Source organism: Typha angustifolia, chromosome 14 (genome assembly GCF_048772165.1).
Source record: "Typha angustifolia cultivar Huaian chromosome 14, ASM4877216v1, whole genome shotgun sequence".
NCBI lineage: Eukaryota > Viridiplantae > Streptophyta > Magnoliopsida > Poales > Typhaceae > Typha > Typha angustifolia.
Window position 1 is genome coordinate 840440 of NC_133252.1, and position 26276 is coordinate 866715.

Below are 26276 nucleotides of genomic sequence, written 5' to 3' on the forward strand. Positions count from 1 at the left end.
GATTGGACGGTGGTGATGGCCGGTGGAACTTTTCTCATTAACTCTTTTGGATTTAGATGGCAATGCATTAATTAACTCGGACCTCAAATAATTCTCTTTGCATAGCGTAAACCTGGTGCTGGATTCCGGAAGGCCATTCGGCCCAAACAAAATATTATTGGGCCATATAAGGCCCAATAAGCGTCTGATTCCCACTCCATTCTAAAGATAACTATTCAAAGAGAAAATAATTAACCTACAAAATATATTTTATTAAAACACCATAAAACAAACGCCATTACATTAATCTCTCATCAACCTACTAATACATACAAGGCATATATTATTCCAGGTATATAACCCAATATCGTCAACAGCAAATCGATCCAAAACTCCACCTGCATATATTAATTAAAACCAAGATGTGAATAGATCAAACTGGGGTGCGACTTCCAAGATGCGTAGTTTTAGTGCGAGAGGACTTACACCACATCCGTAGCGCAGGAAGACTCCCAGGGGTGGCAAGAAAATGGCCAAGATGACCTCCACGAACGTTGCAGAACCCATATCTCCTTCTCTCACTCACTCTCTCTCTCTCTTTGTGAAGCTATTATGCTCTTCTTTCTCACGACTCGCTAATTCTTACGCTCTAGTGTTGGGTTACTTGGCTTCGTTTTAGGATCTTATTCACGAGCGGTAGTACGTGGCGAGGTACTAACCGCCCCCTGTTGACACGTGTCTAGCATCTTAGCCACGTACCCCTTTGTGAGCGTTATTTTAATCGTGGATTGGATAAATTATAACGATTGAGGGAAGGGGTCAAATGGTCAATTGGGATTTCTCCACGTGGGGTCCGGACGCGGCCTTTGGCGCCGGACACGGGAGGTCACGTGCTCGCCCAAATTATTGTTATTATTATTATTATTAATTATTTCTCGTATAAGTAATAGCGTGCTAGTTTTCTCACCGACCATGTGATTTTCTGGTCCACTCCAATGGTTTAGTTTTTGGACGGTGCCACGTCAGAAATAGATAGACAAAAAAAATAACTAAACAGCTAATTTTTATTATATTTTTGATAATTTTATGAATCACATCTTATATTTTATTAATATTTTTATAATTTATCTTCCTTTTTTATATAATTCTTATTTAATATCCTCCGTTAATTTAAATGGTACCATTAAATAAATATTCTATTATAATATATAAAATAATTTATAAATACCTAAACTACTCATGTTTTCATAAGGAGAGTTAAAGAGGAGAAAAATAATGGTGATGATATTTTAGTTATTTAATCGACGTTAATTAGTTAAAATAACATTGGGATGTTAAATAAAAATTATTTCAATTTAATTTAATAATTTGAACTCACGATTATTTTTGATTAAATATATTTAATATAATAATATTCTATTGTAAAAAAATAACAATTTACAATTTTGATTGACTTTTAATAGTAGAAAAACCTAACTTCAAAGTTTACAATGTAGCGTATAGGAAATAGTGATCCATTTAAGATAGTTCACTCTCCAAACTTAGTATAAGAGTTTTAACCAAAATAGGCAATACTTAAATAATTATTTACCTAAATAGTTCATCCTCCAAATTTAATAATATTAAAGAGGTATATTTTGGACATGACAATTATCTACTTACTACTCGTAGCCTCAACAAAAGTATATAATGCTTTATTATAAACAAAAAATATTAATATATTAATGAAATAAAATGCAGATAAAATACAGAATGTATAATATCATAATTGGGTAAATTGGAGAAAAATATTAGACTCAGATGTAGATTATACTAGTTTATTAAAAAAGAAACACTATAATAACTTATTTCAATATAACATCTCTTGCATGCAATGCAAGTATAATACATAAGTATAGTTTATAGTATACAAAACTAATGATATGAATAAATAAGCATAGTTATATAGTACTTAAAAAAAAAAAGGTAGTAGATACTTGTTAATTAATTTAGGTGTTGACTTGAGGTAACTAAAAAATGCAACAAAATCTCACCTGCCAGTCGAATCTCGGGTCCCACCTCGCCCCCACTTTCTCGAGTGGATTTCGCCGAAAGCCAACACCCAACCTTAAATCACTCCGCCACTCTCCTCCCACTTCCCTCTCTACTTCTAGACAGCAGGGAGAGTTATCCCGGCATTATTCTCGAGTGCTAGAATAAGTCCGGAATAGGTAATACAAATGAGGGGAAGCAATAGCCTCATCGGAATAGCCAACTTTATCACCTTCCTCCTGTCCATCCCTCTCCTCGGAGGCGGGATATGGCTCAGCTCGCGCGCTAACTCAACGGAATGCCTCCGGTTCCTACAATGGCCTGTTATCATACTCGGGATCTCCGTCATGGTGATCTCCCTCATGGGCTTCGCTGGCTCGTGCTATCGCCTTACTTGGCTCCTCCGGCTCTACTTGTTCGCCATGTTCTTCGTCATCGCCGCTCTCTTATTCTTCGTCGTCTTCGCCTTCGCCGTCACCGACCGCGGCCACGGTGAGGTTGTGATGAACCGCTCCTTCCTCGAATACCAGCTCTCGGATTACTCTGGGTGGCTAAAGCGTAAGGTATCCGACCCTGGATACTGGGACAAGATCAGTGCTTGTCTTCGTGATGCCCATGCTTGTGGTGGGATGGGTCGGTATGTCAGGGATCCAACCAATGGAGTGCTCGTGCCGGAGTCGGCGGATTTGTTCTACCAGAGGAATCTCTCCCCCATTGAGGTGGGTTTGGTTGTGATCTTTACTTCTTTGTGCAATTTATGGGGGAAAAGATTGGATTTTTATGAGCAGGGGAGGTAAAAGATTTGTTTTTATATCTTCAAATGGGTCTACTTCCATTTGTGTTTATTTACATGATAAATATATGTAGTTTATTCTGTTGATTTCCTCACCTTGCCCATCTACATGAAATTGCTACTTTAAAAAATATTTTTGGAATCATTCAGCATGTATGCAAGATTGACTAACAAAAAGAACTGGATTGTGATGCAAGTTAAGACAAGTTGAGAACTCTTTGTTGCTGTTCGAATGGTAGTTCAATTTACTCCAATATCTTCACATAAGACATAGAAGAAAACACCATGAGCTAACTCTATTCACTGAGTATTTACTAGTTCAAGGATTTATTGTTTGATGATGCAGTCTGGATGCTGTAAGCCACCAGCGTCATGCGGCTTCACCTACATGAACGAGACATTGTGGAATGCTGTACCAGGAATGATCGTCAACGATCTCGACTGTACTAGGTGGAGCAACGATCAACAAGCGCTGTGCTACCAATGTGACTCTTGCAAGGCAGGGGTTCTTGCTAGCATCAAACATAGCTGGAGGAAGGTCTCGGTGATCAACATCGTAGTGTTGATCCTTCTAGTTATAGTCTACGCTACCGGATTTTCAGCGTACAGGAACGCGAAAAGGATAGAGAATGATGAGCCATTTGGAGTCAATAGAATGACAAAGGCAAGACCAAGTAGATTCCATTTTTAGCCATAACTTCTTGGTGTTGATCATAAGGATTATTTATCTTTGCTAAACTACCCGTATCTGATTGCTAAGGGAGGAGAAGAGGCTGTGATTTTGGCCATCCTATTTCAGCTTAATCTGATGAAAGGGATGACTTCATCCTCTCTGTTGTTGTAATCTTGCATTGTTAAAATTTACAATGTCGTTTTTATTGTCGAGAACGATGTATTTTACTCGTCGGTGTGAGTAAATGTTGTTTGTGGAATGCTTTCACCCTGTCATTATACATGAATTTTGAGGGAATCAGAAACTTCTGTGACGAGAGTTATTTGAAATTTCTGGGAGGAAAATAATTAGACATAAGCAAATATTGTTGATGTAGAGTAACTTCTCTTGGGCCACCCCAAGCCCAGTAGGTTCTAGGGCTTTGGTTAAGTCTAGCCCGGCCCAAGCAGAGCCCCTCGCTCACCTTTGTTATACTGCGGCATTTTGACGAACGATTTGTGGGTTATACTCACAGATGGAACAGTTACCGGCTGTGTTCATGTACACCACTCGGTTTAGGCATTATAGCAAACAGAACAAATGCAAGTTTTGTGGCGCTTTTCGTTGTTGTCTCACAAGGTATGTGCTATTCCTTTGTCTCATATTCTCTGTTGTTATGAAGTGTTTTACATAGTGTTAATATGCTGGCCTTACTTCCTTACCATCAGATGCTTGAAATATTCAATTCTGAGGACTAACAAGGTCTCATTAGCTTCTTTCTCTTTATTCCTCCAGTGAGTTTAGAGTATATTTGTTTATTTGGCTAGTTCTTGGTGTCTTGTAGTGTGACAGTCAGTCTTGTTATGAACTTTACCTCCTCGGTGATAACTGAATTTAGTAGGCGTGCTCTTGAATCAAATTGCTGCAAGACCCAACTCATCTGCCTTAAATTGTGGAGTTAGAGCAGTGTTATTATACAACAAAAATATATTTGAAGAACAAGTCTAGAAGAATCAAATTATAGGTATTTGTTGAGGTAGAAATAAGTACTGATACCATAAAGAACCATAGTAAACAGAATTTGAGTAAAATATGTTAATATGATTCTGTTCGTCAGCCTGTTGAGTCTTCGCTGCATCCCTTCAAGCATGTGATTTCCTTTGCCTTCTCTGATTCATATTTACGAAATCTTTCATCTTTTGATCACTATTTACAACTTCCAACAACAATTATGCTGTCCTGTGGGGTTTTCCTTTTGACATCGCGCTTATTCCCTGCCATTGATGACTTTAGGAACCTCTGATTTGGTCAGGAAAACACTGATTAGAGCTACTGGATGATTGAAATATTATGGAAAATCCAGCATACAAAAGATTTTACCGCCTATATCATAAAAGTTGTATCGGCCACTATTGGATTGGTAAAGAAAGAAAGGTAAAAAATGGAAAGAATTAGAGTTCTTACACATTATAGCCTATTTCCCGACGATCGGTAAATTTAAAGAAGTGGCAGGCATTATTTGTCATTTTGTTGCAGCATACTACTCTGCCTACTATTTGCATAATATGTTGTTATATAATAAATGAAGTTCTGATTTATTAACTGGTTTGGTAGATTGTTCAGGGTTATTCTTACAATACTCTCTTCATGAGAAATTAATAAGTTCTTACGAAAGTTGAATACTTAGTACTAAAATATGAATTTTTTGGGTAAAATCCATAGAAGACGACACTCACCTTCTTGAGTATCAAGTCATTTTGTCTTTCCAATTCACATATTTGTTCCACAGTCATCCCACACCACTCATCAATCCATGCAAAACAGAGCCTGTGACATGCTGAAAACAATGCCCTTTCACCCTGCGAGATACACAACATTTATAATTTTCTAAAGATGTGAGGAATATCATATCTTATCTATCCATGCTAGATTTGTAATTTGAAACAGGCGGATTTTATATCTATGATATGGTTTATGATTTAACTAAATAGAGTGTTGTGAGCTCAACATACCGCAACAAGGCATTCCTCCAAACGATCGCCAAAACCCCAGATAGGAGCATCAATTGTCACTAATTTGTATGTCGTCATGACTGGTTGACATGAATCCTGTGACATGGCATATGTCAGAATATATCTAGTAAATAACATTCATTCCACACCATATGCAGGGCACTTCAATGAGAAAGGCCATCAAGAGAATGATGCTAGTGCCGATTAGACAAGTGTACAAAGAATCTAATGTTATATTCATCTTTCAGAGTATCAAGCATCAATTCTAGCACTAGAACAATAATTGAAAGTGGAAGCTGAACTGTGCAGACTTCTCATTTTAAGGCTGAACGTAGTGAAACAAAAAGTTGGATCTAATTGGAGAAAAGTGCATACCATCCATCCTTTTAGAAGAGGACCCCGACCTGTTCGTTGAGATTTGAATTTTGACAAGTCCACATTAGATCCTCCTATTACTTTACTCCAGTAATCCTTTGAGAGTGATGTTATATCAATAACCTCCACTTCCCTTGCAGCTAGTTGCTTATCATTCAAACAATGCACCTGGTTTGTCATTGGTCAATATCTGAGTGAGTGATGTTGTGAATGATTGCTCATCAATGAATTTAAAGTACTTACGTTTTCAGAACAACCATTGTCAGGCTTATTAATGGTTTCAATAGTCAGCGAACACTTGGCAAAAAATGGGCACTGTTGACAATGGAACTGATGAGAAATTAGCTAAGTTGTCTGATATTTCAAAGCTTAGCATGTTAATGCCATCTGCGTTTATCAACTGTATACAGTTCAATATCTAATGAGTAAGAATATATTTACCTTGATTACTGTCTTGAACGAAGGTTGAATTCATGGCAACAAAAAGAAAGAAATTTAGCATAAGATTTCACTTTTCAGTGCTGAAATGTATAGTCTTCAAGGCTGAAAAAGTGTGTTAACAAACCTGTTTTGCTTTTAGGATATGCATACCAGGATTCCTCTTGCACTGTAAGAGCACTTGTTGGTGCAAAAGTCTTCAGCCAAGATGGAATTTTGCTACAGAAGAATGGTTCATGGTGATAAGCTGACATAACTTTAGAGAAAGGTTCTAATACTTACAACCTATAATAATGACTTTAAAAATTTAGTGCAGTTTTCTATCTTTATTACAAGAATGTTTCCAGCAGTACTGTTAGCATCCAATTGTTGGCCTTCTATGTATAAATATAAGACATTGTAAAGCATGTTCTACTTATTTATTCATTATCACGACAGATTTTTCTTAATCATTTCATAAAATAGGATTTGTATGTTCTACTTTTCATGTCCTGCATTAGCATTATTTTGAACTTAGGTCTTCTAGATTGCAAGTTACTCATTCCTTCTCATCTAAGTCCATGTCTCCTCCCATCCTTTTGGGGTTATATTTGCCGATCTTACTCGATAGCAGCTTTATTCCAAGTATTCTGAAAATCTTAGCAACTTCTGACAGACTATACCTCTTTGATTTCTGTGTCCTCTTCTTTAACCCATCAGACAAAATTTAGCCCTTTAATGTTTTCGCTGAGTTTTGGCTTCCTTGTCATGCTTTACTGAGCTATCTCAAGTTGCACCTACTATCATTGTTTATGTGTGATATATTTGGAGGAAAATAGATAAATAAACATCATACTTCTCAACGATGGCGAAATAAGGATCTATCATTGGCATACCTCTGCAGATGATAAATTTTTGATGTATAGTGGCCCTTTCCAAGCAATTCATCTTCAAAAGGTTTGTTCTGCAGTATCTCCACCCCTTCTTTGCTGTTAGTGTTCTGTTGCTCCATCTTCATAATGGTGTAGCCCAGACCTATCTCATACTATGCAAAACAAAGATCAATCAATTCATTCAGCTTCAAGACAAGCAGAAAAGAATACAAACACCCTGCTGTTCTTCTTTCCAACTACCTCTTCGATCGACATGGGCATGATGATCCGACTTGAAGCAAAATTCCCCAGGGGAGGAAGGCGGGTCAAGGTTATCACAAAAGGTAAATAAGAATATCAAAGGTATCGCATACATACTCTGTTGTGCTCTTTTTCGCATAGCTTTAATCCTCGCCAAATTAAGATCAATATAATCTAGTAATTGTACCATATAAATTTAAGAATTCCTATATTTCAGGTTGCAAAAAGATGGATTCAAGTAATACGCCAATGTATCAAGAACCTGTGAACAAAGGATACAACTCCCTGATCTGAACCATTGCCTGAGGAGAGGATATCCAAGCTTGGTATGACTCAGAGAAGTTCTTCGACTCCTCTGCTATAGCATCAAAAGAGTTTCTTATTATTGTGAATGGAAAGTTTGATGGAACTCTTTTGTCCATACAAACTATATTAACTGTCCCCATCAATTGCTTATTCTAGACGTCGATTGTTTTATTTATTTGGGAATGGAGAAAATTCTTGTAATGATTCTTGGCACATACTTGGCTGAGATTGGTGCTCTTGGAAATACGAATGGATCAAAAGCTGCAGCAGAGGATGCAGGAAGTTCCTGCAATCAAGATAACTGGCGACTTTATATCGGCTGTCAAGTTATCATGGCCAATCATGGGCTGCCAAGTACCCTGACTGCAGGAATTTCTTGCTTCCGGGCTGCAGAAGGTATGTTTTCATATAAGGATGTTCATATTTGATATGCCAGGCAAGCGTTACATTTTAATTTTTTTACTATCTATCAACCAACTAGAGTTACGTAGGTATTCTTACGATCATGGGATCAATTAGCCCCAAATAATTATCGTGGAAAAATTATTATTTGGTGGCTTGGCTTAACAATTCGACTCGGTTGATGGCTCGACGGTGTGGTTGGTTTGAAATATCAGTTCAATAGTGTAACAGCTTAGAGTAAGTTTCGACTGTATTTAGTTCTGAGTAATTATTCAGCGACGCACATAACTCGAAATCTAAATTAGACGGCTTAATATATTAGCTAAACTTTAGTGTGACATAAGTGTCTCTGCATCTAAACAGGATTGACCCCTCTGGCTAGCTCTATATTTAGTCATCGAGTTAATGAATGATTAAAAAAAAAAGAGTTTTATTTTTATTTGTTTCCTACTTTTCTTCTTTCAAGCAAAAGTTTGATATGGAAGTTAGTTACTGCGAGATAAGATGGACAAGAGGAATCCAAAGAGAAAGGCATCTAGTAGTAGAGAGATGCTCCGGATATGCCATCAGGCTCCAGTCTTCTGTCTAAGAATATTTGATCACGTAACTTTTGCTTGCTGATCACATAATCTATAATTAGTTTTTTCTTCGTCTGTTCCTGATGAATTGAATAAGAAAGAGAATTATCCGTCGGATTGTTGCGTTTATTCTGGATCTCAATTTATCTGAAGCTATACCTTACCTAAAATATTTGTGACCAAAAGAATGGAAGTTAGGACTGCTGGTTGGGTAACTAACAAGCAACCATGCCCATCTTCCTTTCAGAGAAGGGTTAAATTAGGGCAGATACTTCACCAAAAAAAAAAGCCAGGTCAACTTGATTATACCCGGCTTAATTTTTTAGAGAAATAAAAACTTAATGATGCTTCAATTAAATCGGTGATGTCGTTGCCCATGCATTCGAATTAGGTATTACTCGTACAACATGAGCTCATTTAACTATGTGTTCAGTTCCATCAACTGCATTCTTCACTAACTCGTAGCCTGCAAATTAAAATTAAGTGTGGAATCCAGAAGAACCTGGGAGAGCCCTGTGGGGCTGTCATCATTCTTTTGTTCATTATCTCACAGCAGTGTGGAATTACCGGCAGGAAGTCCAACGGACAATGCCCCTATTAAGATGGTTTCCCATTCTGAACATCCTGAGCAGAAATCAAGAGTTGAACAACCATTCATGAGCCAAAGTTTTCGGCTTCAGAATAATAAGAAGGTGACATATTTCAATAGTGGGTTCTTTGACATGCAATCTCCTAATTGTTGAAACAATTACTAGAAACATACTCATCCATCCTTCTTTCCACTATTTTGAAAGTTAAGATATGTTATTATAAAACCAGCCATTTGTGAACTGCTATTAACACTATATTTTGTATAATTGACATTGGCTATCTTGAGTTATCTGAAAGTCCTAACAATGCCAACAAGAACTGATCATAAATTTTTGAAATATCAAGAGTGGGAAGAAGATTCAGAATGCAGTCATGTTCAAGTGATTTGAAGAAAATCAGATTGCATAGAGGCCCATTCATAGACACATAGAAAGGAACCTCGCGGCAAAGTGTAGCACCAGTTCCATGAAAGAAACCTTGGGTACCATCATGGCAAAGAGTTCCCTGAGCTGCATCCCTTATATTGTCAAAAATGCCAGCCTGCAACCATTGCTGTAGGACCTCATAGGGAATTCATATTGCTGTTCCCAGAATTGTGACACGGAATAATGAGATAGATTGAATCTGCATGAGTTAAGGCTTCAAAACACCGCTTACTGAAGGTAAAGTATCAAAATTCCTAGATTCACCTAGATCGAGTTTTTTCTGTTTTACTTTCACTTTCATGCACTGTGCTGTTATACTTACTCTTACGAGATGTAGACTTGTAGATACACTGTTTTCCCACTGTGACAACAAATGTCGATCAGTTCCATCTGTGGAGACTAGAGAATCTTCTCAAAGTGAGCAAGCAAGTACACTAATTTTATAAAGACAGTAAGCCACATATGGCTCAGTTAAAGCTAAAGAGTAACAATAAATTAGCCACTTATGCAATAAGAATATGAGGCACAGACACCTCAACGAACATATTGTTATGATTAAATATGCAATGCAGTCAATATAGAATAGCATAAATAGAGGTAAGTATAATATGATCTTAAAGTTTATCAATCAAGTGGAGCTGATACTTTAGTAAAGCATATAGGAAAATTTACGAGGTTGCATGACAGAACTGAGGTCAGAGAAGCATATGGTCTTGACCTGAATCTCCGAAAGTGCAGGAGCAACAATTACTAATACAAGCTTGCTTGCTTCAAAAGCACCAGTCCGCAATCCATTGCTGTAAAAGACAGCAAAATTGAGCCACAGTACTTTTTCTTCTTTTCTTATCTTGAGAAATTCATATTGAATCAAAGTTGCAGTGGAAATTCGAAGATGTACAGGATAAGAGTAACTAACCTTGAAAACTGTCCAAGAATTGCTGGATAGAACCTCTGTACAGTCCCTAAAGCCCAATTTGTGATGTTTTGACACTGGTAGTGGAAATGACAAAGTTGATGGTTGTACTTCAGTCCGCTAGAGCAGAGTTACGTTACATTTTACATATTAGGATACAATGACATACAAGTGGAAAGAAGAAAGAAGAAATTCTCAACACAACCACGAAAAAGAAGAAAATAAATCTGAACTAACCTAGCAGGAGACTGTGGGTAAGATATAAATAGTACTTATTTCTCTAATGGAGAAAAATCCTAATGGTGAATATGCCCATCATATTTAAGTACTCATTCTGACATAAGATTTCTCAACATATTCGTCTGTATAGTTTTATTCATTCTACTATAATGGTGAAAAACTCCAATGTCATGCAAATGGCTCTCACTCTGTCACTTGTTATCAGATCTAGCTGCACTCTTCTTCATGAAACTTCACTTCTCTTAGAGCTCAAACACCATTATGCACTAACAAGTAAGATTTCCCTCAAATAAGTCTGAAAACTGTTGTGATAAAATCTTTTTAATCTCTGTAGTGCGAAACCATGAAATGATACATTTAAATGTGTCAAACCATAAACCTTATAATGTGTCATTTGCTGCCTATGCTGTCTTATGTTTGCTCCAACTTCACTAACCTTTTCTACTTTAGCTAGCCTAGTTTTGCATCCTCCAATTTCGGAGAAAGAACTTCTGAGCATACAAAATTTAGAGATTCTCTATAGCTACTAACTGATTTTTACATAACTTTTCTGTTGGGCAGCTCCATCAATCCCCTGCTGGAAAGCTCCAATCGAACTGCATCTTTTGTTTATTTATCAAGATATAATAACATATCCAAGTATCCTGTGATGTGTAAATGGATATCAGCGTATGCAGCTATGGTTGGGTCTTCTTTTTTGCTTAATTACAAATAAATAAGTCAACTTATTCCTTTAGAAAATAACCCCACTGACAGATGGCTTAAACTTTTTGACTCAGAAAGTCATCTAAGATGAATGGAACCTCTATATCAATGTATATATTGAGAGAGAGACTTTGCCTACGTTGTATCAAGAGGATGCATCAAAGAAGTAGAAACTGCACATGCAACTATCAAAGGCTCCCCTGCCAGAGCAGCTTTATAACACCTCCAGCAGTTATTTCAACAGGTGGGTAAACTGAAACAACATTGGCCACTTCAGACCATATATTCCTATATGAGTACGAAAATTAATCACAAAAAGGTGATTCTACAACAGAGTTTGTGAAATAATTTACCAAAAATAATGTGTTTGATTTCTGCCATCTTAAAGAATGTTACCTAACTTACCAAAGAGGAAGAAGAAGCATAGAATTGCAAAAATGGCTGTAAGAAACAGATCCTCTAGAATCTGCATTCATATAACACATAGTAGCAACAAATCTTCACTTGCAGGATGGCCTTCTTTCTGAAGGGATGTCAATATTTTATTCTTCTGAAGTGTTCCAGACTTGCTCAAAGACAGGCTTGTATGAGCTCTAAGAATAGTTGCCTCCTTTTGCTCCATTAAGCACAAAAATTGTTTCAAACCTATTGAGTTTGTAAACTTGTGACTTCTAGTGCGGTGTAGGAATTCTCAAGCATATTTCGGTATTTCCTTGGACCTTGGTAGCCTTCTTTTATTCATTGCAATTTCAAGGTCTTGAGAGGCTATATATGAATAAACAAAGCTATCAGATTCATACAAACAAAATTCACAAAATTTCTGAAATTTTCTTTTAAGGAAGCAATCACTATGCATACATAGATAGAAAAGGAATTGACTAAAAGAAGATTAATAGTTAAGGATGTGCTCTGATGATAGATGAATTGTGAAACTAACTGTGCAAATAATTCCTTTGTTCAAAGAAATGTTCAAGAAAGTATTCTATCATGTTGTGTCTAACAAAGTGAAAGTGCATCTACATCTTAGAAAGATCAGCTATAAGTCTATAAGCTTTACATAGAATGCTAATGCCATGAAGCCACCTTGGTTCTCTCAAATCACAACTGCTTAGATGTGCTGTTTACAGTTAATCACATACCAATTTTCTGTGTTCTTCTTGTCAGGGTGCTCTTTGACTTGTCGTCGGAACTGCGGAACAAACTCAATCAATCAAACTAGTCGAAAGTTTTTGACCACAACGGCTCAACGGTGGACAAAGATATGGTTAGCAAACTGATCGTGAGCTTATGAGACAAAACCACTCAGATGTTCATCAAAACCAACACTAATTGAAGCTCTGCGAACCTCACCATCCTCCTCACCCAAACTCTGCAAATGCGCCTCCTACACTTGCGAACCCCATGTTCGATAGAATTCCACCAAAATCGACTCTTTGCCCTTTTGTAACACCTTCATTCATCTTATGACCAGATTGAGAAGAAGAAGAAGGAAGAGGAGTGCAGCCATGATCAAGAATCTAAAGATGCTTTACCAAACTACCAATTACATGGCACATATACTATTCCAATGACGATAAATCTATCTACTTTGGATCCAAATTCTTGGTCTTACTTGTGGAAACGTCGCAAAGCGACTCTTTACATCCAGATATTTGATAATAAGAGGATTTCCGCATCGAAGAGCCATTCGTTGGCGGACTTTAAAGGGATTGGAAGAGCCCGGAAGAATCCATCGGCGAAGCTAAGAACACGCCGCTGCAAGATTCAAGCAATTCGACCAATGCTCCTGGCCGTCGTCTCCCTTCTTCTTCGTCGATCCATTTGTCGTACGATAGGAACCGAGGGTTCGAGACGCGCTTCTTCGATTCGAGAAGGGCTCGACGGGACTGATGCCGGAAGCCATCACTCAAAGGTTTGGCATAGGCGGCGGGAGAGAAAGAAATGGGAGACGTTGTTGGGTAGAAAATACCGACGGCATCTTTCGGTAGAATGGAATGATACAGGCGTCGAGTAGGACGGGGGCCCACGCATTTGGATCACCAATAAGATGCTGACACGCCTACCATCAGCCCAATAGTGTGAAAGCCTTTGGAGCCTTTCTCAGTATATATAAGTCTATATATGTATATATACTGCACCTCTCTCTCTCTCTATCCGAGCTCTTTTTATTGCTTTTTTTTTTTTTTTTTTCTCTTTGCACCGCCGTCTCCTTTGCTTCTACGTCGCCGTTGATTACAGTGGCCGGTCTCTTTTTCGATCTTTCGATATCACAAGGTTGTATATATATAACCGTCGAATCACGACGGAGCAGCATGCTAATCTTAGGTCGTTTGCATTTGTGTCACTGATAGAGTAATTATTCCTGTTATATTTTATTAATGCCCTAAAATTTGATGTCTTATTTTTAAAATTTGTATCAAATAACAGTAGCTCTATCTTTTTTTCTACTATATTTAAGAATTGAATAAATTTTGTGCATGTGAGCTCACTCGAAAAGAAAAGGAAAGGAAAATGATGAATCCAATCATGAGAGATATCCAGTCTCAAGTGCAATAATGAAAGAAAAATCTAAGTCCACCTAACAAAAATTAGGGAATGCAAATGGTAAGCTGACTCAGTAAGCACCAATTTTATTGTACAGTAGTTTCACTTCTCTTATAAGTGAAATAAAATTAAGAATTTGTCGCAAGTATTCGAAATTATATCTACAAACTCCCTGTTACGCTAAGGTATTTATAGTTTATAGAGTTAATTACACATAAATTTCCAAACTATACCATTTTACCATGGATATATCGGTTTATTTTTATTTTTGCTATTTTGACTCGTTAACTATTATTTAATATCTTAAACTTGTATAAGATATTAAAGAATTATTTTATTTTTAGGCTCTCTTAATTTCTTTTTTTTTTAATAAGATCACGCAATATTTTTTAATAGGAAAATTAAATGGATCATTAATAGAAGTGACATTTAGGAGGTTGAAGTCTTTGTGTTACCAAGTAACAAAACTATATATTTTTTTCGAAAATAAGAGCAAAAAAAATCGAAGTTATTTAATATATATATATATATATATATATATATATATATAGAATTGGAAACGTATCATCAGGACAGATCTTGCGCACCCCACGAAACCAACAAAATGACGTGGAAAAGGCATCAACGTACGATCAACGTTCAACGGCCCGGAAAGCACCATTCGTCAGAGCCGACCGATGGACGATCCGACGGTCAAGAGAAACCCTAGGCGACCCGAGTGAACCGCGGATCTCTTTATAAGGGGGCGAAGAAGTTTTCTTTTTCCATCCAAGCCTTCTTCGTTCTCCTCGCCGTCTCTTCTCTCGTCTCCTCCTTCGAGGTGAGATCCTTCTGCTCATTCTTCTCATATTATATCGATCCTGATCCATATATCTCCTTTTGATTTGGTTTATTTAGGTAGATATCTAGCTCCCTGTCTTATTAAATTCAATTCCATCATAAATATATTGTGTATGAAGTTATTTCGATCTGAGTTCGAGGAAGCTCCGTGATTGGAAACCATCGGATCTTTGATATCGCAACTCTTTTTGTTGTAATCGCTCGGATTACGCCGTTCTTTTCTGTGACATAGTTTAAAGTTTCCGATTTTACTATCTTACCTAATTTGATGCTGTATTGCCTCGATCATTTATTAATTATGAAATAGAACGTCAGAATCTATTGGAGAGGGAAAGCGTCCATTGTCTAATGGGAGGATAGAGGTTATATCGACCTTTGGTATAGGTTCAAATCCTATTGGATGCTGAAATGTTTTTATCTCCAAGTAGAACCTGGCAATGTCAGAATAAGTGGTGGATATAGTAGATATGTTTGCTTATGTATCCCTGGTATGATGTTTAGCTATCTTAAGATTAGAAAGGCTATATGTCGCCAATTGCTTGTTCTGGCTGGCTCAGTGGTTGTGAATATTTGTACATGGAGACAGTTGAAGTTTGTCATGTCTGCTGTAGTTATTTCCTGTTCAAAAATACAACTGTTTTAATTACTGACCTTCATATTTAACACGAAATAATGACAACTTATTAGTTTAATCATGCGAAGTCCCATTTTTCTCAGCCCCGTTTTTGTCAGCTCATTTCTCATTTACAATGTTGTCTTTGATAAGGTCGGGTAGACTTTTTATGTTATCTATTTGCATTTATAAATGTTATTTTCAGAGTAACATGGGATGCCTTCTATTTAATTTTTCTTGCCTTTAGCAGTTAACGTTTAGCCTCTGCAATCATGGGTAAAGAGAAGGTTCACATCAACATTGTGGTTATTGGCCATGTCGACTCTGGCAAGTCAACTACCACTGGCCACCTCATCTATAAATTGGGTGGCATTGACAAGCGTGTGATTGAGAGATTTGAGAAAGAAGCAGCTGAGATGAACAAAAGGTCATTCAAGTATGCCTGGGTTCTTGACAAGCTCAAGGCTGAGCGTGAGAGAGGAATTACCATTGATATTGCTCTCTGGAAGTTTGAGACCACCAAGTACTACTGCACAGTCATTGATGCCCCTGGGCATCGTGACTTCATCAAGAACATGATCACAGGAACATCCCAGGCTGACTGTGCTGTTCTCATCATCGATTCCACAACTGGTGGTTTTGAAGCAGGCATCTCAAAAGATGGACAGACCCGTGAGCATGCTTTGCTTGCTTTCACTCTTGGTGTCAAGCAGATGATCTGCTGCTGTAACAAGGTAAGAAGTATTAGATTGCCTATCAATCTACCAATCGTCAACTGATTTTCTGTTTACAATTATATATTGGTGGCTATATAGGTCATGTAACCAATCAAGTTGCAATCTTGCATGGTATAATATAGTATGTTCTTCCTTTCACTCACTTGGGTCATAGTTATCATTCACTTACATTTACTATTGATTATTAGTCTTATAGTTGAAATTGCAATTTTAAGTGGCTTGTTCAATAAGGTGACATTTTTCTAACGACATTTTTAAATGTGTCTTGTGCTGGTATTTGCTTTGGTTGTTGACTTTTCACACTATTGTGCTAGATGGATGCTACCACTCCTAAGTATTCGAAGGCTCGGTATGATGAAATCGTAAAGGAAGTGTCTTCTTACCTGAAGAAGGTTGGGTACAATCCAGACAAGATTCCATTCGTCCCCATCTCTGGATTTGAGGGAGATAACATGATTGAGAGATCCACCAACCTTGATTGGTACAAGGGCCCAACTCTCCTTGAGGCACTCGACTTGATCCAGGAGCCCAAGAGGCCCACAGACAAGCCCCTTCGTCTTCCTCTCCAGGATGTCTACAAGATTGGCGGCATTGGTACTGTTCCAGTCGGCAGAGTTGAAACCGGTGTCCTTAAGCCTGGTATGGTTGTCACATTTGGTCCCACTGGCCTGACTACTGAAGTTAAGTCTGTGGAGATGCACCATGAGGCCCTGCAGGAGGCCCTCCCCGGCGACAATGTTGGTTTCAATGTTAAGAATGTTGCCGTCAAGGATCTCAAGCGTGGTTTTGTTGCCTCTAACTCTAAGGATGATCCTGCAAAGGGGGCTGCTAGCTTCACTTCTCAGGTCATCATCATGAACCATCCTGGACAGATTGGCAACGGATATGCACCTGTGCTTGATTGCCACACTTCCCACATTGCGGTCAAATTTGCTGAGATCCTAACCAAGATTGACAGGCGATCTGGTAAGGAGCTTGAGAAGGAGCCCAAGTTCCTTAAGAACGGTGATGCTGGCTTTGTCAAGATGATTCCGACCAAGCCCATGGTTGTGGAGACCTTCTCTGAGTATCCCCCCCTTGGTCGTTTTGCTGTTAGGGACATGCGACAGACTGTTGCTGTTGGAGTGATCAAGAGCGTCGATAAGAAGGATCCAACTGGTGCCAAGATCACCAAGGCTGCTGCAAAGAAGAAGTGAACGATGATCTTGAAGCTATCAACTGTTGAATTCTGCATGGATGCAGTAACCGTCATTATCTATTTGGTTATGTATTTTGAATTTCATAAGATTTTGTCCACGCCATTTGCACTATCTGGCAGCCAGTTGCAGAACTGGGTGCTCGACCGGAGGTGGCGAAGTTTGATGTGTTGTTTATCTTAAGCTGTCGTTTTCTCTTAGTAGTGTTTAGAGTGTACCCATCAGCTGTTCCCAGGAGGTTTTAGGCTTGTTCTCCTCGGCAGCTCGGTTAGTTATAACATATCAAGACATGCATTTGCTTTATAATAGATTGTGATTTGCTCTATATCTTTAACCTCAATTCTTTCCAATTTTTTCTAGCTTGTTTACTTACGCTTTATCAACAAGCAGGTTGATTAGTAGTCTAGTAGAGCGGCAGTAGTGTTGATTTTTATCTGGCTTTGGATTGGTAGTGGTCCTCACTTAATGATAGAAAGAGAAAAGAGTTAAATATATTTTCTACTTATGTTTAAAATTATATTATGCTATGTACTTTAAAATCATTTTAAATTTAAAAGAGTCTGATTATTTTGATATTTAAAATTTTAAGTTAAAATTTATGATATCCTGACAATATTGAAATAAAGCTTTTGCTTAAAAGAACACCAACCAAGCATGTCTTAAGTTTGATCGATGGATAAATTATATAACCAAATTAATTTTTAGAAAAGAGAGTATGTTAGCCTTTGAAATATTAAAAAATTGCATCCAACAAAATTAAACAGATTATAATTGAGATCGTGAATAATATTAGCCAAGTAACCTGATAAACAAATTATATCTATCAAGTGAAACTAGTTATTCGAACTTATATATTATATAAATTATAAATAAATTATTCAACTTATAAATATATTTGTATTATTAATAAATTATTCAACTTATAAATATATTTGTATTATAAATAAATTATTGAGTGATGAATGAGTTATCGACTCATAAATGGTCTATAAATGGTCATATCTTAATCTATCTGTTATTTATAATTCTCTTAAAAAATATTATTGATAGCTGCACATGATTGGCGCATTGGCTAGTGGTAGTGGGCCTTCAAGCGTGAGCCACTAAAGTAGCCAATCGGGACCAACTAATCGATCTGAGGACTGCGAGTCACTGGACCGAACCAACCCCGTCACGTTGCGTGCTTCGTAAGCAGCTTTTATCCTAGGTGGCGCACTATAGGCTGTCCGTCGGATAAGTCATCCGACGGTGTAGATAGAAACCCTAGAGTGGAAACCAGAAGGGCTTTAGTCACTCCCGCATCTATATATGGCTTAGAGAGGCCACGGCGTCAGATCCTCTTCGCCTCTCTCGGCTAATCTCGCCTTCTTTTTCTTTGCTCTCGAGAGGCTCTCGTTGGTAACTTCTCATCTCTCTCCGTCTTTAATTTAGTTCGATCGTGTAGAATCCTGTGCAGTCTGTTGAAATCTAGAGTTGTTAGCGCTTAAGATAGATATCGTAGGTTAGATCGCTGTAGATCTATCCGTAGAACGTGGTAAAGGCCTGTGTTTTGGATCTAAATTGCTTAATTTTTGGTTCTTTCTATTCTGGATCTGATTGATGTTTTCGATTCCGGTGCTAGTGTACTTCACGATAGCTGAAATTGAGATCTATCTTTTTCGTGTTATCTTACGTGGATTTTCTTGGAAGTACTTATTTTTTTTTGAAATTATTCTTGGAAGTACTTAGATTTGTAGTAACTTTTTCTCTCATTATATATCTTGGGGTGTTGCTAAATGTTCGTTTCTAGTCAATCTGATAATATATTGCTTTTTTCCTAATGTAGTTTTGTTATATATATATATATATATATATATATATATATATATATATATATATATATATATATATATATATATATATATACACGTTTCATGATTGCCTCTAAATTCAGCTGCAAGAATCATCTTATGTTAGAATTTCTTGTTGGCTTTGTCCTGGAGGCATAGAGAAACCGAGGGTTTTCATGCCCAAGGTTATACTGTACTGATCCTGGACTTCCAACCCTCACACACCTCGTGTGATTATACCCCTCGTTTTTATGCTTGTATGATGAAAGTTTTACCCCAAAAGTATGATCCTTTTAGATGCTGGATGTTGTAAAAACTGCTAAAATCGTAGATAGGAAATTGCATAACTGTGCGTTGAACACTAACATGATATAATCTATTCTCTCATTGAAAATGAGTATTGAGTATTTGGTTAAGGCTGTTCATTTTAAACTCCACAAATTATAATATTGCGAAAGATTTGAATTGATTCCACAAGTACTACTCTTGATGACTAAATCAAGGGTCTTTTTTCGGTAGTAAAGTGTTTTTGCATGTCATTCTGACGATCAGCTTTGGATTTTTTTTGTCCCATATAAGTCTTATATCTGGTTGGCTCATACTTTAGTGTGTACTAATGTACTATATCATTCTGTTTTTTTTCCTATTTCTTTCCTGATTGTGATTTTAAAGGTTCCAGCTATCATGGGTAAGGAGAAGGTTCACATTAACATTGTGGTCATTGGCCATGTCGACTCTGGAAAGTCAACCACCACTGGACATCTTATCTACAAGCTTGGAGGTATTGACAAACGTGTTATTGAAAGATTTGAGAAGGAGGCGGCTGAAATGAACAAGAGGTCATTCAAGTATGCATGGGTTCTGGACAAGCTGAAGGCAGAGCGCGAGCGTGGTATCACCATTGATATTGCTTTGTGGAAGTTTGAGACCACAAAGTACTACTGCACAGTCATTGATGCCCCTGGGCATCGTGACTTCATCAAGAACATGATCACAGGAACATCCCAGGCTGACTGTGCTGTTCTCATCATCGATTCCACAACTGGTGGTTTTGAAGCAGGCATCTCAAAAGATGGACAGACCCGTGAGCATGCTTTGCTTGCTTTCACTCTTGGTGTCAAGCAGATGATCTGCTGCTGTAACAAGGTAAGAAGTACTAGATTGCCTGTAATCGTCAACTGATTTTCTGTTTACAATTATATATTGGTGGCTATGTAGATCATGTAACCAATCAAGTTGCAATCTTGCGTAGTATAATATAGTATGTTCTTCCTTACACTTGAGTCATATAGTTATCATTCACTTACATTTACTATTGATTATTAGTATTATAGTTGAAATTGCAATTTTAAGTGGCTTATTCAATAAGGTGACATTTTTCTAACGACATTTTTTAATGTGTCTTGTGCTGGTATTTGCTTTGGTTGTTGACTTTTCACACTCTATTGTGCTAGATGGATGCTACCACTCCTAAGTACTCGAAGGCTAGGTATGATGAAATCGTAAAGGAAGTGTCTTCTTACCTGAAGAAGGTTGGGTACAATCCAGACAAGATTCCATTCGTCCCCATCTCTGGATTTGAGGGAGATAACATGATTGAGAGGTCCACCAACCTTGATTGGTACAAGGGCCCAACTCTCCTTGAGGCACTCGACTTGATCCAGGAGCCCAAGAGGCCCACAGACAAGCCCCTTCGTCTTCCTCTCCAGGATGTCTACAAGATTGGCGGCATTGGTACTGTTCCAGTCGGCAGAGTTGAAACCGGTGTCCTTAAGCCTGGTATGGTTGTCACATTTGGTCCCACTGGCCTGACTACTGAAGTTAAGTCTGTGGAGATGCACCATGAGGCCCTGCAGGAGGCCCTCCCCGGCGACAACGTTGGTTTCAATGTTAAGAATGTTGCCGTCAAGGATCTCAAGCGTGGTTTTGTTGCCTCTAACTCTAAGGATGATCCTGCAAAGGGGGCTGCTAGCTTCACTTCTCAGGTCATCATCATGAACCATCCTGGACAGATTGGCAACGGATACGCACCTGTGCTTGATTGCCACACTTCCCACATTGCGGTCAAATTTGCTGAGATCCTAACCAAGATTGACAGGCGATCTGGTAAGGAGCTTGAGAAGGAGCCCAAGTTCCTCAAGAACGGTGATGCTGGCTTTGTCAAGATGATTCCGACCAAGCCCATGGTTGTGGAGACCTTCTCTGAGTATCCCCCCCTTGGTCGTTTTGCTGTTAGGGACATGAGACAGACTGTTGCTGTTGGAGTGATCAAGAGCGTCGATAAGAAGGATCCAACTGGTGCCAAGATCACCAAGGCTGCTGCAAAGAAGAAGTGAACGATGATCTTGAAGCTATCAACTGTTAAATTCTGCATGGATGCAGTAACCGTCATTATCTATTTGGTTATGTATTTTGAATTTCATAAGATTTTGTCCACGCCATTTGCACTATCTGGCAGCCAGTTGCAGAACTGGGTGCTCGACCGGAGGTGGCGAAGTTTGATGTGTTGTTTATCTTAAGCTGTCGTTTTCTCTTAGTAGTGTTTGAGTTTACCCATCAACTGTTCCCAGGAGGTTTTAGGCTTGTTCTCCTTGGCAGCTCGGTTAGTTATAATCAAGACATGCATTTGCTCTATAATAGATTGTGATTTGCTCTTTATCTTTAACCTCAATTCTTTCCAATTTTTTCTAGCTTGATTACTTACGCTTTATTAGTAGCAAGCCGGTTGAGTAGTAGAACGGCAGTAATGTTGTTCTTTTATCTGGCTTTGGATTGGTAGTGGCCCTCACTTAAAGATTGAAAAAGAAAAGAGTTAAATATATTTTTTTACTTATGTTTAAAATTATTTTATGTCATGTATTTTAAAATCATTTTAGATTTAAAAGAGTCTGATTATTTTGATATTTAAAATTTGTAGGTCTTCTCTCACAAATTATTTTAGTTATTTTATTATCATTTAGTTAAGTGAGTAAATCAATTTTGAGTATAAATAAAGGATAAAATATATTTAACTTAAAAAAATTTATGATATTTTGACAATATTAAAAATAAAGATTTTGCTTAAAAGAATACCAAGCATGTCTTAAGTTTGATCGATGGATAAATTATATAACCAAATTAATTTAAAAAAGAAAGTGTAAATTAGCCCTTGAAATATTAAAAATTGCATCCGACAAAATTAAACAGATTATAATTGAGATCGTGAATAATATTAGCCGAGTAACCCGATAAACAAATTATATCTATCAAGTGAAACTAGTTATTCGAACTTATATATTATATAAATTATAAATAAATTATTCAACTTATAAATATATTTGTATTATAAATAAATTATTGAGTGATGAATGAGTTATCGACTCATAAATGGTCTATAAATGGTCGTATCTTAATCTATCTATTATTTATAATTCTCTTAAAAAATATTATTGATAGCTGCACATGATTGGCGCATTGGCTAGTGGTAGTGGGCCTTCAAGCGTGAGCCACTAAAGTAGCCAATCGGGACCAACTAATCGATCTGAGGACTGCGAGTCACTGGACCGAACCAACCCCGTCACGTTGCGTGCTTCGTAAGCAGCTTTTATCCTAGGTGGCGCACGTCTATTCGTTCACTCACGTAAGATAGGCTGTCCGTCGGATAAGTCATCCGACGGTGTAGATAGAAACCCTAGAGTGGTAACCAGAAGGGCTTTAGTCACTCCCCCATCTATAAATGGCTTAGAGAGGCCACTGCGTCAGATCCTCTTCGCCTCTCTCGGCTAATCTCGCCTTCTTTTTCTTTGCTCACGAGAGGCTCTCGTTGGTAACTTCTCATCTCTCTCCGTCTTTAATTTAGTTCGATCGTGTAGAATCCTGTGCAGTCTGTCGAAATCTAGAGTTGTTAGCGCTTAAGGTATCGTAGGTTAGATCGCTGTAGATCTATCCGTAGAACGTGGTAAAGGCCTGTGTTTTGGATCTAAATTGCTTAATTTTTGGTTCTGTCTATTTTGGATCTGATTGATGTTTTCGATTCCGGTGCTAACGTACTTCACGATAGCTGAAATTGAGATCTATCTTTTTCGTGTTATCTTACGTCGATTTTCTTGGAAGTACTTAGATTTGTAGTAACTTTTTCTCATTATATATCTTGAGGTGTTGCTATATGTTTGTTTCTAGTTAATCTGATAATATATTGCTTTTTTCCTAATGTAGTTTTGTTATATATATATATATATGTGTGTGTGTGTGTGTGTGTGTGTGTGTTTAATGCTTGCCTCTAAATTCAGCTGCAAGAATCATCTTATGTTAGAATTTCTTGTTGGCTTTGTCCTGGAGGCATAGAGAAAGCCGAGGGTTTTCATGTCCAAGGTTATACTGTACTGATCCTGGACTTCCAACCCTCACTCACCTCGTGTGATATTACCCGTCGTTTTTATGTTTGTATGATGAAAGTTTTACCGCAAAAGTATGATCCTTTTAGATGCTGGATGTTGTAAAAACTGCTAAAATCGTAGATAGGAAATTGCATAACTGTGCGTTGAACACTAACATGATATAATCTATTCTCTCATTGAAAATGAGTATTGAGTATTTGGTTAAGGCTGTTCATTTTAAACTCCACAAATTATAATATTGATCTTTCAGAAAGATTTGAATTGATTCCACAAGTACTACTCTTGATGACTAAATCAAGGGTCTTTTTTCGGTAGTAAAGTGTTTTTGCATGTCATTCTGATGATCAGCTTTGGATTTTTTTTGTCCCATATAAGTCTTATATCAGGTTGGCTCATACTTTAGTGTGTACTAATGTACTATATCATTCTGTTTTTTTTCCTATTTCTTTCCTGATTGTGATTTTAATGGTTCCAGCTATCATGGGTAAGGAGAAGGTTCACATTAACATTGTGGTCATTGGCCATGTCGACTCTGGAAAGTCAACCACCACTGGACATCTTATCTACAAGCTTGGAGGTATTGACAAACGTGTTATTGAAAGATTTGAGAAGGAGGCGGCTGAAATGAACAAGAGGTCATTCAAGTATGCATGGGTTCTTGACAAGCTGAAGGCAGAGCGCGAGCGTGGTATCACCATTGATATTGCTTTGTGGAAGTTTGAGACCACAAAGTACTACTGCACAGTCATTGATGCCCCTGGGCATCGCGACTTCATCAAGAACATGATCACAGGAACATCCCAGGCTGACTGTGCTGTTCTCATCATCGATTCCACAACTGGTGGTTTTGAAGCAGGCATCTCAAAAGATGGACAGACCCGTGAGCATGCTTTGCTTGCTTTCACTCTTGGTGTCAAACAGATGATCTGCTGCTGTAACAAGGTAAGAAGTACTAGATTGCCTGTAATCGTCAACTGATTTTCTGTTTACAATTATATATTGGTGGCTATGTAGGTCATGTAACCAATCAAGTTGCAATCTTGCATAGTATAATATAGTATGTTCTTCCTTTCACTTACTTGAGTCATATAGTTATCATTCACTTACATTTACTATTGATTATTAGTATTATAGTTGAAATTGCAATTTTAAGTGGCTTATTCAATAAGGTGACATTTTTCTAACGACATTTTTTAATGTGTCTTGTGCTGGTATTTGCTTTGGTTGTTGACTTTTCACACTCTATTGTGCTAGATGGATGCTACCACTCCTAAGTACTCGAAGGCTAGGTATGATGAAATCGTAAAGGAAGTGTCTTCTTACCTGAAGAAGGTTGGGTACAATCCAGACAAGATTCCATTCGTCCCCATCTCTGGATTTGAGGGAGATAACATGATTGAGAGGTCCACCAACCTTGATTGGTACAAGGGCCCAACTCTCCTTGAGGCACTCGACTTGATCCAGGAGCCCAAGAGGCCCACAGACAAGCCCCTTCGTCTTCCTCTCCAGGATGTCTACAAGATTGGCGGCATTGGTACTGTTCCAGTCGGCAGAGTTGAAACCGGTGTCCTTAAGCCTGGTATGGTTGTCACATTTGGTCCCACTGGCCTGACTACTGAAGTTAAGTCTGTGGAGATGCACCATGAGGCCCTGCAGGAGGCCCTCCCCGGCGACAACGTTGGTTTCAATGTTAAGAATGTTGCCGTCAAGGATCTCAAGCGTGGTTTTGTTGCCTCTAACTCTAAGGATGATCCTGCAAAGGGGGCTGCTAGCTTCACTTCTCAGGTCATCATCATGAACCATCCTGGACAGATTGGCAACGGATATGCACCTGTGCTTGATTGCCACACTTCCCACATTGCGGTCAAATTTGCTGAGATCCTAACCAAGATTGACAGGCGATCTGGTAAGGAGCTTGAGAAGGAACCCAAGTTCCTTAAGAATGGTGATGCTGGTTTTGTCAAGATGATTCCGACCAAGCCCATGGTTGTTGAAACCTTCTCCGAGTATCCTCCTCTTGGTCGTTTCGCTGTGAGGGACATGCGTCAGACTGTTGCTGTGGGTGTTATCAAGAGCGTTGATAAGAAGGACCCTACTGGCGCTAAGATTACCAAGGCTGCAGCCAAGAAGAAGTGAGCTCTATCCTTTACAATTTTTGGTGCGAGTATTAGAACTTTTAGATGGGGTCTAGCCTCTGTTCCAGGAGCCCCCACCTGCATGAGTTCCTAGTGTCTTTCCTCCATTTCTCCTTCATTTTGATTTGAGTTTTGAATTTCAGGGCTATTTCAAATAGTTTAACTTATGTGGAACGTGCTTTTATTTTCTTTCAATCGAGAATGAACGATGGATTCCAGGTCTATTTATGTTAGCTTTTCCATACATCTTTCTGCTTGATTATGACTTAATTATTAGGAGTGATAAAAACCACTACAGATTTTATGGCTGGCAGTTTGGGCTGTCAAACAAGGCTTGAAAAAACTATCGACCCATATATATATGTTATGGAAAACCCTAGCCTCCAAATATTCTTCTTGTTGCTAGGCCCAGCTCACCCTTTGGAAATTGGGTGCTTATTCTGTATGAAATGCC

The 26276-nt window shown here is 38.1% G+C and overlaps 7 protein-coding genes across 23 annotated transcripts; 4 read left to right on the top strand and 3 right to left on the bottom strand.

The window, feature by feature from the left end:
• Positions 1–293: 293 nt before the first annotated feature.
• Positions 294–626, bottom strand: LOC140776566 (low temperature-induced protein lt101.2-like). Its single transcript, XM_073120305.1, has 2 exons — positions 466–626; positions 294–377 (listed from the first exon to the last, which is right to left on the bottom strand). The coding sequence occupies exons 1-2, from the start codon at positions 544–546 to the stop codon at positions 294–296; spliced, it is 165 nt and encodes a 54-aa protein (XP_072976406.1). The 5' UTR covers positions 547–626.
• Positions 627–2117: 1491 nt separating this feature from the next.
• Positions 2118–3781, top strand: LOC140776321 (tetraspanin-3-like). The gene is made up of 2 exons (XM_073119984.1): positions 2118–2729; positions 3150–3781. Exons 1-2 carry the CDS (start codon positions 2199–2201, stop codon positions 3492–3494), a joined length of 876 nt encoding a protein of 291 aa, XP_072976085.1. The 5' UTR covers positions 2118–2198; the 3' UTR covers positions 3495–3781.
• A 578-nt stretch (positions 3782–4359) lies between these two features.
• On the bottom strand, positions 4360–7976 carry LOC140776107 (uncharacterized). 2 transcript variants are annotated; one of them, XM_073119684.1, is made up of 10 exons: positions 7672–7976; positions 7393–7423; positions 7156–7304; positions 6408–6499; positions 6284–6295; positions 6086–6157; positions 5843–6010; positions 5468–5563; positions 5192–5314; positions 4360–4754 (listed from the first exon to the last, which is right to left on the bottom strand). In XM_073119684.1, exons 4-10 carry the CDS (start codon positions 6429–6431, stop codon positions 4662–4664), a joined length of 588 nt encoding a protein of 195 aa, XP_072975785.1. In that variant the 5' UTR covers positions 6432–6499; positions 7156–7304; positions 7393–7423; positions 7672–7976; the 3' UTR covers positions 4360–4661. The 2 variants fall into 2 exon arrangements, with proteins under 2 accessions (XP_072975785.1, XP_072975784.1); XM_073119683.1 differs by having other exon boundaries at positions 6086–6172.
• Positions 7977–9043: 1067 nt separating this feature from the next.
• LOC140776822 (uncharacterized) lies at positions 9044–13570 on the bottom strand. Of its 13 annotated transcripts, none has more exons than XM_073120694.1 (5): positions 13165–13570; positions 11958–12317; positions 10611–10727; positions 10413–10491; positions 9400–10055 (listed from the first exon to the last, which is right to left on the bottom strand). In XM_073120694.1, exons 2-5 carry the CDS (start codon positions 12035–12037, stop codon positions 9903–9905), a joined length of 429 nt encoding a protein of 142 aa, XP_072976795.1. In that variant the 5' UTR covers positions 12038–12317; positions 13165–13570; the 3' UTR covers positions 9400–9902. The 13 variants fall into 13 exon arrangements, 10 of the variants coding, with proteins under 10 accessions (XP_072976803.1, XP_072976795.1, XP_072976794.1 ...); XM_073120693.1 differs by having other exon boundaries at positions 12692–13570; XM_073120696.1 differs by having other exon boundaries at positions 9400–9893; positions 10017–10055; positions 11958–13570.
• A 1241-nt stretch (positions 13571–14811) lies between these two features.
• On the top strand, positions 14812–17807 carry LOC140775477 (elongation factor 1-alpha-like). Of its 2 annotated transcripts, none has more exons than XM_073118800.1 (3): positions 14812–14916; positions 15800–16283; positions 16601–17807. In XM_073118800.1, the coding sequence occupies exons 2-3, from the start codon at positions 15822–15824 to the stop codon at positions 17480–17482; spliced, it is 1344 nt and encodes a 447-aa protein (XP_072974901.1). In that variant the 5' UTR covers positions 14812–14916; positions 15800–15821; the 3' UTR covers positions 17483–17807. The 2 variants fall into 2 exon arrangements, with proteins under 2 accessions (XP_072974901.1, XP_072974902.1); XM_073118801.1 differs by having other exon boundaries at positions 14902–14916; positions 15797–16283.
• A 916-nt stretch (positions 17808–18723) lies between these two features.
• LOC140775378 (elongation factor 1-alpha-like) lies at positions 18724–21976 on the top strand. 2 transcript variants are annotated; one of them, XM_073118633.1, is made up of 3 exons: positions 18724–18880; positions 19991–20457; positions 20766–21976. In XM_073118633.1, exons 2-3 carry the CDS (start codon positions 19996–19998, stop codon positions 21645–21647), a joined length of 1344 nt encoding a protein of 447 aa, XP_072974734.1. In that variant the 5' UTR covers positions 18724–18880; positions 19991–19995; the 3' UTR covers positions 21648–21976. The 2 variants fall into 2 exon arrangements, with proteins under 2 accessions (XP_072974734.1, XP_072974733.1); XM_073118632.1 differs by having other exon boundaries at positions 18734–18880; positions 19984–20457.
• Positions 21977–23005: 1029 nt separating this feature from the next.
• On the top strand, positions 23006–26046 carry LOC140775496 (elongation factor 1-alpha-like). Of its 2 annotated transcripts, none has more exons than XM_073118838.1 (3): positions 23006–23116; positions 24163–24629; positions 24942–26046. In XM_073118838.1, exons 2-3 carry the CDS (start codon positions 24168–24170, stop codon positions 25821–25823), a joined length of 1344 nt encoding a protein of 447 aa, XP_072974939.1. In that variant the 5' UTR covers positions 23006–23116; positions 24163–24167; the 3' UTR covers positions 25824–26046. The 2 variants fall into 2 exon arrangements, with proteins under 2 accessions (XP_072974939.1, XP_072974940.1); XM_073118839.1 differs by having other exon boundaries at positions 23099–23114; positions 24154–24629.
• Positions 26047–26276: the final 230 nt, after the last annotated feature.

Bases quoted from the DNA above. Each gene is read 5' to 3' on its own strand.
- LOC140776107 (XM_073119683.1), bottom strand. From the start codon at position 6,431: ATGCATATCCTAAAAGCAAAACAG. The intron at 6,011-6,085 runs GTAAGTACTTTA...ATGACAAACCAG, and splicing joins ACAATGGTTGTTCTGAAAAC to GTGCATTGTTTGAATGATAA. The intron at 4,755-5,191 runs GTGAGTGTCGTC...TGACCAAATCAG, and splicing joins ATGACTTGATACTCAAGAAG to AGGTTCCTAAAGTCATCAAT.
- LOC140775477 (XM_073118800.1), top strand. From the start codon at position 15,822: ATGGGTAAAGAGAAGGTTCACATCAACATTGTGGTTATTGGCCATGTC. The intron at 16,284-16,600 runs GTAAGAAGTATT...CTATTGTGCTAG, and splicing joins TGATCTGCTGCTGTAACAAG to ATGGATGCTACCACTCCTAA.
- LOC140776566 (XM_073120305.1), bottom strand. From the start codon at position 546: ATGGGTTCTGCAACGTTCGTGGAGGTCATCTTGGCCATTTTCTTGCCA. The intron at 378-465 runs GTAAGTCCTCTC...TAATATATGCAG, and splicing joins TCCTGCGCTACGGATGTGGT to GTGGAGTTTTGGATCGATTT.
- LOC140775496 (XM_073118838.1), top strand. From the start codon at position 24,168: ATGGGTAAGGAGAAGGTTCACATTAACATTGTGGTCATTGGCCATGTC. The intron at 24,630-24,941 runs GTAAGAAGTACT...CTATTGTGCTAG, and splicing joins TGATCTGCTGCTGTAACAAG to ATGGATGCTACCACTCCTAA.
- LOC140775378 (XM_073118633.1), top strand. From the start codon at position 19,996: ATGGGTAAGGAGAAGGTTCACATTAACATTGTGGTCATTGGCCATGTC. The intron at 20,458-20,765 runs GTAAGAAGTACT...CTATTGTGCTAG, and splicing joins TGATCTGCTGCTGTAACAAG to ATGGATGCTACCACTCCTAA.
- LOC140776822 (XM_073120694.1), bottom strand. From the start codon at position 12,037: ATGTGTTATATGAATGCAGATTCTAGAGGATCTGTTTCTTACAGCCAT. The intron at 10,492-10,610 runs GTTAGTTACTCT...TGTCTTTTACAG, and splicing joins ATTCTTGGACAGTTTTCAAG to CAATGGATTGCGGACTGGTG. The intron at 10,056-10,412 runs GTCAAGACCATA...TTGTTGTCACAG, and splicing joins CTGCACTTTCGGAGATTCAG to TGGGAAAACAGTGTATCTAC.
- LOC140776321 (XM_073119984.1), top strand. From the start codon at position 2,199: ATGAGGGGAAGCAATAGCCTCATCGGAATAGCCAACTTTATCACCTTC. The intron at 2,730-3,149 runs GTGGGTTTGGTT...TTGATGATGCAG, and splicing joins GGAATCTCTCCCCCATTGAG to TCTGGATGCTGTAAGCCACC.